Here is an 11,006-nt window from a genome sequence, read left to right as displayed (position 1 = left end):
GAGTGCAACGGCCGGTACTGCGCCAATCCGAAGCCGGGAACCAGGAACCTCTTCTGGGTCTCCCACACGGGTGCAGGGTCCCAAGGCTTTGGGCCGTCCTCGACTGCTTTCCCAGGCCACAAGCAGGGAGCTGGATGGGAAGTGGAGCTGCCGGGATTAGAACTGGCCCATATGGGATCCCGGGGCTTTCAAGGCGAGGACTTTAGCTGCTAGGCCACGCCGCCGGGCCCTTTTTTTTTTTTTTTTTTTTTTTTAAGAAAAACAGACTTAGTAAAAAAGCCCAAAGCCCATGTTGTCATCAGACTCCTCGGATTCTTCCTTCTTGACTTCCACTTTCTTTTCCTCAGCTGCACTAGCGGCCGTGGTGGGCACATGGCCTCCCGTGGGGGGCAGCACCTGCTGCGGGAGTGGGTCTACCGGCCTGACATTGATTTTGGCCACAGCCTTGGCGAAAGAGCCAGGCCAGAAGGGCTCCACGTTGACTCCGGCTGCCTTAATGAAGGCGTTGGTCTTGTACGCCGTGACGGTCACCTCCTCCTTGTCGTGCAGTACCAGGGCCGGGAAGATGCTAGCTCAGAGATCATGGCGCTGCGGGGTGCTGGCGCAGTGCTAGGTGCCGGCTTGCGGGCCTCACCCCAACGCCGCCTTAGCTTCCTTGGAAGGACAGAGCACCTTGTTGGCAGCTGTGAAATGGGACTCAATTTGTCTGTTTTAAAAAACTTTTAAAGTTTCATTTTTATTTGAGAGAGAGAGAGCGAGAGAGAGACTCAATCCAAGTCTTACATATGCATAGCAGGAACCCAAACACTTGAGCATCTCCTGGGTACACATTAGAAGCATGCTGGAAAAGTTACACACTCAAGCAGTCTGGTAAGGGCTGCAGGGATCTCAGCAGCATGGTAACAGCTTCGTCACATGCCTACCCCCTCTGAAACATTTTAGAGCATGTTGTAAAGCAATGCCCCATTCCCCCGAAATACTTCAATAGATGTTATTTTTGTTTATTTTAAATTTTTTATTATTGTTATTATGTTATGATACAGTTCCATAGGCTCCTGGGATTTCCCTTATCCCCCTCCCCAAATCCTCTTACCTCCCACTGAGTTCCCTTATATTATTACAACAGTATAGTTCTTCATAAACAGTCATAAGTCCATCATCGTGGGCATGGGTAATAGCAGAGTCCAGAATCCTGTTGTCAAGGTAGATTTACTAGTTTCATTGGGAGTCCATCTTCGTCTGGAAGTAGAGATGCATACTGCATTGTATCCTCACATCTGGATATGACAGTCTCCATTACACAGTTACTATACATCCCCTTAACATGAAAAGCCACAATACAAAATCAGCAACAGGAAGAAAAATAGAAATTTACAATGACATGAAGTTAAATAACATGCTACTAGATATGATAGTCTCCACTACAGTTACTGTACATCCCCTTAAATGAAAAGTCACAAAACAAAATTAACAACAGGGAAGAAAACAGAAATTTACAATGCCATGAAGTTATCTAACATGCTACTGAATGATTAATGTTGCACCAAAGAAATGAAAAAGAAAATCAAAAACCTTTTTTTCCCAAAGATTTATATATTTTTATTGGAAAGTCGGATATCCAGAGAGGTGGAGAGACAGAGAGGAAGATCTCACATCCGTGGGTGCAGGGTCCCAAAGGTCTGGGTCATCCTCGACTGCTTTCCCAGGCCACAAAAAGGGAGCTGGATGGGAAGTGGGGCTGCCAGGATTAGGACCAGTGCCCACATGGGATCCTGGTGCATGCAAAGTGAGACTTTAGCCACTAGGCTACTGTGTTGATCCCAAGAACCGTTTTGAAGAAAATTATGATAATGTGTGGACCTATGAGTTGGTGAAGAATTTAATAAGATAAACTGAGATAAACTTTTTTTTAACAAATTAAAACAAAAACATCAAAATCAAAGATGTACTGATCTTTGCTGTTGAGATGTGTCTCCTGAAGACAACAAATAGGTGCGTTTTTTTTTTTTAATCCAGTCTACTAATCTATGATATTTATTTTAAGGGCTAATATGATTGGGTGGTAACTTGGTCCTGTCATTTTAGGAATGCGTTGTTCATTGTTTGATTTAGTCTTGTGTTGTTATTTTACTGGGATGTTCTTCACGTTTGCCTTTGGGTTTGGTGAGTGCTATTCCTCTTCTCTGTCAAGAGAATATCTTTAAGTATCATTTGTAGGGAAAGCCAAATTACTGGAAATGAAGGGCACAATAGAGCAAATTAAAATTCAGTGGAAAGTCTGAATAATACAATGTCTGAAGCAGAAGAAAGAATCTCAGAATTGGGAGATATTTCTTGTCAATGGGGAAAAAAATCAAAAGGCTGGATGCAGAGTTGCGTGAAGCTAAAAAACGTATTCAGTAATTAAGAGACACTATTAAAAGGCCAAATGTAAGACTTATGGGAGTTCTAGAAGGCATAGAAAGAGAAGCTGTGTTAAAAAATGTATCTAATAATGGGCGCCGGTTCATATCCCAGCAGCCCTGCTCCCCATCCAGCTCCCTGCCTGTGGCCTTGGCATGCAGTCAAGGACGGCCCAAAGCTTTGGGACCCTGCACCCACATGGGAGACCCAGAGGAGGCTCCTGGCTCCTGGCTTTGGATTGGCTCAGTTCCAGCCGTTGTGGCCACTTGGGGAGTCAACCATAGGATGGAAAATCTTCCTCTCTGTCTCTTCTCTGTGTATATCTGCCTATCTAATAAAAATAAATAAATCTTAAAAAAAGAGATTTCGGGCCCGGCGGCGTGGCCTAGCAGCTAAAGTCCTCACCTCGAACGCCCTGGGATCCCATATGGGTGCCAGTTCTAGTCCCGGCAGCTCCACTTCCCATCCAGCTCCCTGCTTGTGGCCTGGGAAAGCAGTTGAGGACGGCCCAAAGCTTTGGGACCCTGCACCCGCGTGGGAGACCCGGAAGAGGTTCCTGGTTCCCGGAATCGGATTGGCGCAGCACCGGCCGTTGCGGCTCACTTGGGGAGTGAAACATCGGACGGAAGATCTTCCTCTCTGTCTCTCCTCCTCTCTGTATATCTGACTTTGTAATAAAAACAAAAAAATCTCAAAAAAAAGAGATTTCTCTAAAAAATGTATCTAATGAAATAATAAAGGAAAACTTCCCTAATCTGCAGAAAGAATTGGAAAACATCTAACAGGGGCACAGAACTGCCAACAGCATTGACCAAAAGCGATCTTCACCATGACGCATGATAAAATCATGCTCTCTTCAAACATAAGAAAAAGATCCTTAAATGTGCTTGTGAAAAAATCAATTGATATATAGAGGAATGTTAATTAAGTGGTGATTAAACTCTCACAGGAAACTCTACAGGCCAGAAGAGAATGGAGTGACATAGTCCAGATTCTAAAAGGAAAAAATGAAATAAAATTTTTCCACAGTAAGGAAAAGCTCAAAGAATAGGCCTCTTCCAGACCTGTCCTACAAATAGATGGTTTATTTTTAAAGACATATTTATTTGAAAGGCATAATGATAAAGAAGTACGTGTGTGTCGGAGAGAGAGAGAGAGAGAGAGAGAGAGAGAGAGAGAGAGGAAGGAACTGGCTTTCCTTCCATCTCCTGGTTTACTCCCCAGATGCATCCTGGCTGGGCCAGGCTGAAGACAAGAACGAGGAACTCTATGCAGGCCTTCCACGTGGCTGGAAGTGATTGCTGGCAGCTGGGTGAGCAGAGGTGGGACCCAGTCCCAGGCACTCTGCTGAAGGCTCCCATGTAGTAGCAGCTAAACCATAGATCTATTCTAGTGGGAGTTTTATTTCTTTCCTTTTTAAAAAAGATTGAGTCATTTGAGAAGTTTGGTGGGAAAAATGATCTATTTATTTTATTTTAAAGAGTTACAGAGACAGAGATCTTCTATTTGGTGGGATGGTCTAAATCTGGGAGCCAGGAGCTTCTTCCGGGTCTCCCACGTGGGTGCAGGTCCCAAGGTTTTGAGCCATCCTCTGCTGCTTTCCTAGGCCACCAGCAGGGAGCTGGAGGGGAAGTGGGTCTGCTGAGACATAAACTGGCACTCGTATGGGATCACAGTGCTTGGAAGTGGAGAACTAGAGGGTTTTCTTTTTTTTTTTTCTTTCTTTTTTTTTTTTTAGTGGATTTTCTTATAGAGACTTTGTCTTTCACAACCACAATACAAGTATCAAATTCAAGCAGTTAACATGGATATAATGTTGTCACTTGGTTCATAAATATTGATATCTGGTTAGTTAGCCCAATAATGCTCTTTATAGCAAAAGAAATTTTTCTTTCTGCCTAGGACACTATCATGTGTCATTTTTCCATTAATCTAGACGAATTCTTCTGCCTTCCAGGACAATTTTGCAGAGTGTAAGCCAGTTATATATGTATGTCACATATATATGATTTATTTACTTTTTTTAAAAAGCTGATAAGGTATACAGAGAGAACAGACAGGGAGAAAGATCATTCATCCACTGATTTACTTCCCAAGTGGCTTCAATGGCAGGAGCTGTGCTAATCTGAAGCCGGGAGCCACAACCTCCTTCGGGTCTCCCATGTGGGTGCAGGGTCCCAAGGCTTTGGGCAGTCCTGAACTGCATGCCAAGGCCACAAGCAGGGAGCTGGATGGGAAGTGGGGCAGCAGGAAGTGAAATGAAAAGCTAACGCTTCAGAAGTGAAGATTAGCTTGCTGTGCCGAAACGAGGACCCTCAGTAATTTCTTAAAAAAAAAAAGTTATTTACTTATTTGAAAGATACTGTTACACAGAGAGGGAGACAGGAGGAACGGGAGGAGGAGGGGGAAAGATTTTTCAATCCATTGGCTCACTGCCCCCAAATAGCTGTCCCGGCAGAATCTAGGGGCTCCCAAAATTCATCTGGGTATCCCAGTTGGCTAGCAGGTCCTCTGCTACCTTTCCAGGCCCTTTGACAGAGAGCTGGGTAAAGTGGAATGCAGGTCAGGTGCTCCTACAGTGCTACAGCCTTCGGTGTAGCCTAAGGTAACAACGATATTAAGTTGCAGACACAACAGTGTGAGAATTCATGGAAACAAGTTTGAAGGGCTAGACTATTTTTGTGCTAAGATGTTTGACCTGTAGTGAACTGTTCCCTCTCCTTTTGATCTCCCTTATCTTTAGGAATGTCCCTCCCCTTTTTATCTGTCTCATCTGAGCAATCAGGAATCAGGGTAAGTTTACCTGTTTGTGTTTCTGTCGTAGCTACAGAGTGTGAGCTTCTGGAAAGCAGGCATCACAGCTTATTTTTTCTTCTATCCTCAATGTTTATGCTATATTCAATAATTGAATAGAAAGAAACACACATGCTTATATTACTGGTCTGGGGTGGAAATGAGGAAAGAAGACCAGAGCCTCCATACGGCCTTGGCAATGGCATTTTCCTATAAGCTTTAGAATAGAAGCCAAGGCTGGGGCTCTGGCAGAGGACTGCAACTGTGTCATCACTTGGTGAATATACCCAGGGCCTCTCTATATCTTTCAGAGGAGGCCCAGCCTAAGCTTTCGGCAGGGTGGGGAGGCAGGTGGGGCGGGAACTTGAAAATCGAACGCCGGGCTCCCGGCATTCCTCGTGGGCGGTGCTCCCCTTTGACCCGCCGTTCTCGTGCTACACATCCGGGCTTCTGTTACTAGCGAGGGGAAGATGGCGGCGGCAAGTGTGCTGCTTCCCGCAGAGTGGATAAAGAACTGGGAGAAATCAGGAAGAAGCGAATTGTGAGTGTTCGGGCCGGCACAGCCACACGGCTGGGCCGGGTGAGGGTGTCGACGGCACCCTCAGGTGCGGTGGGATGTCGGGGGGGGAGTTCCCCCTCCCCCACCGGGGTGGCTGGTGTGGCTGGTCGGCTGGGAGTTTAGAACTCAGGGATGTGAAGTACTGTTAGCCGCCGCTGACCTCCTTCTTTCCCCGGCTTCTGCGAAATCCTGCTGCCTGCATTAGGCCGGCTTCCTTTACCCTCTTAGCGGGACTTCTGTTCCGTCCCTGCCGCTCCCCGCGTTTCTCTCTTTTTGTCCCTTACGTTTGAGCTCACTTGGCTCCTTTCTCTTTCTGGGTCTGCACTGGGGGCGATTCGGACTTTGCAGCTCTCTCTGTCCCGTTTCTTCACTCTGCACTCATTCGACTCCGCAGTTTGAAGCCAGCCCGAAGTCCGAGGAGGGCGAACCGTCCCGGACTCCCTCCCCTCTTCTCCGCCCGCCGCCCAGAAGCCTGGGGCATCGCTTGGCACCTCTCGACTGTCCCGGCCTTGCGTCGCGCCACGGGCCGGAGGAAGTGACAGGGATGGCCGCTTTCCCTGAAGACTGCTGGCATTTCTTTGCACCATCTTTTCACCTTAGACCTATTTCGGTTTGGACTCAACTTTTGTCATTAAATGTTTCCTGAATCCCACTTTGTCCTGGGACTGTAACTCATTCTGGCAGTACTCCAAGTACCTAGGATAACGCGGTTACTTTAATCAGCAAACTTATCTTTTTTCCCACAGCCCGCTTCAGTGAGCTACACAACAGCAATTTGTATTACCCGCAGATTCCTCGGCCCAAATTTCAGCGCTTCTGCCTTGGGCGGGGGAGAGCACGAGGGTCAGAAAGACTGAATCAGGAACACAAGCCGCGGGTTTAAAAACGAGTAACTTACCGTTAATTGCTTAATTTGAATCGTTTGAGAAGCTTATTTCTGTAGGAGATTTCTCCTTACTGCCCTCCCCACCTTTGTGCGGCCAGTTTCTAATTGCCAGGGGAGAAAGATACCTATCTTTGGGACTTTGCTGTTACTTGTGCCCAAACGAAACGAAACGAAACGTTTGAGCGTGCGTTGCCTGCCTATTTTGCCTTATTGCCTTCCACCTCTTCCCTCCCAACCCCCACCCTGCATTACTTTATGAAATCTTAACTGTCACCTCTAGGATTGGATTGCCTGAATCATAAGCGGCTGTCTTAGCCACTTAACTAGCTCTGTGACCTTGGATAAGTTCCTTAACCACCGTTACTGTTTCCCTTGATTAAATTGGGAATAATAAGTGCTCTACTCAAAGGGTTGTTGTGAAGATTCCATTATGCCTGTAAAGTACTTGGCTTATAGTAAGTGCTCAGTGATAGCTATTAAAAGTAATATTACTCCAACCTTTAGATATTTAAACTTCTCAGGACGGCTCTTGCACTTACAGGCTGTACCACTCAGGTTAGCAATTAATTGGTCTCTGCTCCATGTGCAGTTACTTTTGTATGCTAATGAATTGCGGGGGCCTTGAAGGCTAGGAACTATGTTTCAATTTCCTGCTGGTTCAACTCCTTTCCTCCCTGCCCAGCATGCGCTTTTTTTTGCTAAAAATTTTGTCAACTGCTAGTAACATTTTCTGTGTCCTGATATGTTTTTACTAGCAAAAAGCTGAAGTCCCTGTGTTCCTGGAAGGTGGGATGGGAAGTTGCCCTGTCAAACTGTCCTCTTCATTTGTGTTGGGGTAACCCCTAAACCCAGGCAAAACTGTTGTTTGTTCACTTTTAAAGACAACTCTTATTCAGGGCCAGCATCGTTCTAGATCGCTCAGCCTCCTTCCTGCAGCTTCAGGTTTTTGACAGTTTTGTTATAATTGCTTTTGTCTTACAATGAGTGGCACTTTGGATAGGAGGTGAAACTTTGCTTGGCTTCTGACGGGCAGTGGTTGGAGGAAAAGCATGGGATGTGGGGGTTGGCACACCTAGGTAAAAGGGAATTTTGGGATCATTTTAAGTGTATTTACATGATCCATGTTGCCAATCATACTTTCTGTGTTTGAAGAATTGCTTTTAAGGACTTACATGTAAGTTATTGCATGACTTGTGGAATGTGATTTAACAGATGTGTTCCTAGTTCTGTAATTGTATTCTAGTTTTTAAATTGTATTTGAAGTTGTTATAGGACATAATGAAATATTTTAAATAAGCAGACACATGAAATACAGTACTTTTCATTTATTTACCCTCTTTCCTTGATGAAAACTTTATTGCATAAAGCTTAACATGCACATTTTTGTACCTTGCCAAAGATACATATTATCATTTTCATTTTCTTAGAACAAATGATGTTATATTGCAGAAAAAGTGTTTCCTTTGCCTGGAAACGGAACCTTTTAAATATGAAACAAACTCAAAATGTTAAAAATAGTGTGCCATCGAATTATTAGTGGATATATTTATAGATTTGGCTTTTGGAATATGAACAGTATTTGCAGTTATATATTGGGTGAATTTTTCCTTTTCAGTGAGATAAATTACCAGCTAAGCTTAAACAAGATTGGAAGTTACCTTTTAAAAAAATATGATGTATTCCATGAAGTTCATTTCTTACTTGTCTCTTGCCAGCACAAGTCAGGCTTTATGGTGTCATTGTGTTAAAAAGAAACACACATGATGTATCAGATATTTTATGAATGCCAAGTGAAAAGTAACTGTGTATTGGTTGGAGGGTCTTGACTTTAAACAATAAGTTTTGTTAGATGATTAACCATAACCAGAGAAGTGAAACTGTATTTTTCCTGCCTGAATGATCCATCTGTCATATGCTTTGCTACCTTATTCTGTTTCCATAGATACTGACCATGTTTTTAGTGATAAATTGAAGAACTTAAAAATTTTTTTAAGTTAAAAGTTAAGGCTGGGATTCAGACAGAGACAGAGTGAAAAAAAGCAAAACCAGTGAGCTCCCATCTGTTTGTTATTGCTTAAATGCCTGCAACAGCTGGGGCCAAAGCTGAAGCTGGGAACCCAGTCCAGGTGTCCCATGTGGGCAGCCGGTATCCAAATGGTTAAACCATTACCTGCTGCTGCCCATGGAGCACATTAGCAGGAAACTGGAATTGGGAGCAGGGACCTAAACTAGACACTTCCATCTGGGATGCAAATGCCTGGCTTTATAGAACTTTGTAAAAGAAAGAGTTATTTTTATTTGAAAGGCAGTTTTTACAGAGAGAGAGAGAGAGAAAGAGAGGTAGAGAGAGGTTTTCGATTTGCCTAATGGCTGAAATGCCCAGAGCTGAGCTGATCCAAAGCCAGGAACCAGGAGCTTCTTCCTGGTCTCCCCGTGGGTGCAGGGGCCCAAGATCTTGAGCCAGTTTCCACTTCTTTCCTGGGCCACAAGCAGGGAGCTGGATGGGAAGTGAACTGGTATCCATATGGGCTACTGGTGCCACAAAGCGGAGGATTAGCTTGCTGTGCCACAATGCCAGCCCCTCTATAGTACTTTTAAAATGGCCTTTTCCATGAATTTGTAGGGAGCACTCCCAAAGCATTATTACGTGTCCTTTCCAGTAGTACTTAGACCTACTTTTATAGGTTCCACATCTGAAATACAAAGTCATATCTACAAAAAATATATATAGATGTGGATTTATCTACTTTAATTTTGGGATTAGAGTTTTTATTTGTTTGGTGAATCCATATCAGCATAGGACTTGCCATGATTAAACTAGTAAACTTGCGTGAACTGGCAGTTCCAGAGGAGAATTATGTTTTTAGTGGAAATCATTAACACAGTGAGCTCAGCTTTTCTTTGTCAGAAGAACGTGAATGGAGGGTTTATAGTCCAGGCTCTTAATCTGAAGGAAGATGTTAGCTTCATGTCACTACTTGTTCTAATTTTAAAATAGATTTGTTGATTATCATCTGTTTATTTTGAGAACGTTCTTTTAATTAAAAATTACATGTCCCAGTAAGAAACTTTTATTTATGTATCTATTTATTAATAGTTACAATAAAATTCTAAATTGTCATTGTCAAATGTTTGGGTTGCGATTTATTAGACATTCAAGAATTTAAGTTCTGTAAAGGTCATCTGACCTGAATTTCTTTGCGGGAGCTAAGGAGGATTTTAGTCCTGGTATCCCTCCCCCAGCCCCAGTTGTTCTGAATCAGTCAGTGCTTTAGCTGAAACCTTCATTTCATGCCTTCATTTCCATTTGTTTTCTGGTTTTCACCCGAGTTAAGTTTTGGTTTGTTTTCCTGGGAGGAGAAATACATTCTTCAGAAAGCATTGAAGCAGTATCAGGAGATTGTGTAGGATACTGTTTTCTTTGTTAATGTCCTATAATGCTTAAATGTTGAGGTAGAGTTATTAGTATACTTACACTTTTTCCTACTGTAAGGGCGGGAACTTTTTTTTTTTAAGCATTTCCAGTTTTCTTAGCTCCTGAATGTATGCTTCCAAAAAGTGAAATTCTTTTGCCCCAGTGATCGTCTTCATTGGATTTTATTTCTGCTCTAACATTGGTAGAAGAGGTGGCACTTAAGCAACTTGAATGGTTTTTGTTGTCTCATTTTTAAAAAAAATTGCGAGAAGCACGAAAGCGTTTTGCACAGTTTGAAGTAAACTTTGGAATGCCAGCACACTCAAATAGTTGAGGCTTGTGCTGTTTTCTTTGTCCTGGGTGCTTGCCTCCTGTGTCACCGCGATGTGGTTCACATTCCATCTCTGATTCTGAGTCAGCTTCCTGCAAATGCACAATCTGGGACACAGCAGGTGGTGGTTCAAATATTTGAATCCCCACCCGCCCCATGGGAGACCCTGATGGAGTTCTGGGCTGTTGACTTCAGCCTGGTTCAGTGCTGGCTGTGGTGGCATTTGGGGAATACACCAGTGGATGGAAGGTCGCTTGTCTCTGTTGTGCTGCGTTTCAGTAAATGAAAACAAATGAGGTTTAAAGAACTGTCCTTCAGGCTGCATGTATAAGATGGGTATCAAAGCTATAAATGAACTAAATGTTTAGATTTGATCTCATCTTCAAGACACTTCAAAATCTGAAATACTTCTAGGCTCAAACATTTTTTTTTTAATTAAAGATTTATTTTATTTTTATTACAAAGTCAGATATACTGAGAGGAGGAGAGACAGAGAGGAAGTGGAGCTGCCGGGATTAGAACCAGCGGCCGTATGGGATCAAGGCGAGGACCTTAGCCACTAGGCCACACCGCCGAGCCCGGCTCAAACATTTTGACTGAGGTTTATTCAACCTTTATG

At 43.6% G+C, this 11,006-nt stretch overlaps 2 protein-coding genes and 1 long non-coding RNA gene across 7 annotated transcripts in view; 2 read left to right on the top strand and 1 right to left on the bottom strand.

Moving 5' to 3' along the window:
* Positions 1–267: 267 nt before the first annotated feature.
* LOC131478652 (large ribosomal subunit protein P1-like) lies at positions 268–5,259 on the bottom strand. Its single transcript, XM_058659160.1, has 2 exons — positions 5,207–5,259; positions 268–568 (listed from the first exon to the last, which is right to left on the bottom strand). Exons 1-2 carry the CDS (start codon positions 5,257–5,259, stop codon positions 268–270), a joined length of 354 nt encoding a protein of 117 aa, XP_058515143.1.
* A 375-nt stretch (positions 5,260–5,634) lies between these two features.
* THOC2 (THO complex subunit 2) overlaps positions 5,635–11,006 on the top strand; it is a 101,174-nt gene continuing 95,802 nt past the window's right edge. For all 5 annotated transcript variants that reach the window (XM_058659109.1, XM_058659107.1, XM_004587664.2 and 2 more), the window contains exon 1: positions 5,635–5,737. In XM_058659109.1, coding sequence (XP_058515092.1) covers positions 5,667–5,737 — 71 coding nt within the window. In that variant the 5' untranslated portion in view covers positions 5,635–5,666. The remainder of the gene's footprint in view (positions 5,738–11,006) is intronic.
* On the top strand, positions 10,035–10,307 carry LOC131478621 (uncharacterized). Its single transcript, XR_009244590.1, has 2 exons — positions 10,035–10,199; positions 10,268–10,307. It is a non-coding gene; the product is annotated as an uncharacterized LOC131478621 (long non-coding RNA).

The sequence above is a fragment of the Ochotona princeps genome, chromosome X, assembly GCF_030435755.1.
Source record: "Ochotona princeps isolate mOchPri1 chromosome X, mOchPri1.hap1, whole genome shotgun sequence".
Classification (NCBI taxonomy): Eukaryota; Metazoa; Chordata; class Mammalia; order Lagomorpha; family Ochotonidae; genus Ochotona; species Ochotona princeps.
This window is presented reverse-complemented; position numbering and strand designations above follow the sequence as displayed.

What these genes read in the sequence shown, in the direction of transcription:
- LOC131478652 (XM_058659160.1), bottom strand. Translation starts at nt 5,259, where the DNA reads ATGCCTGCTTTCCAGAAGCTCACACTCTGTAGCTACGACAGAAACACA. An exon ending in TACGACAGAAACACAAACAG is followed by an intron (nt 569 to 5,206) that starts GTAAACTTACCC and finishes TCTCTGAGCTAG; the next exon opens with CATCTTCCCGGCCCTGGTAC.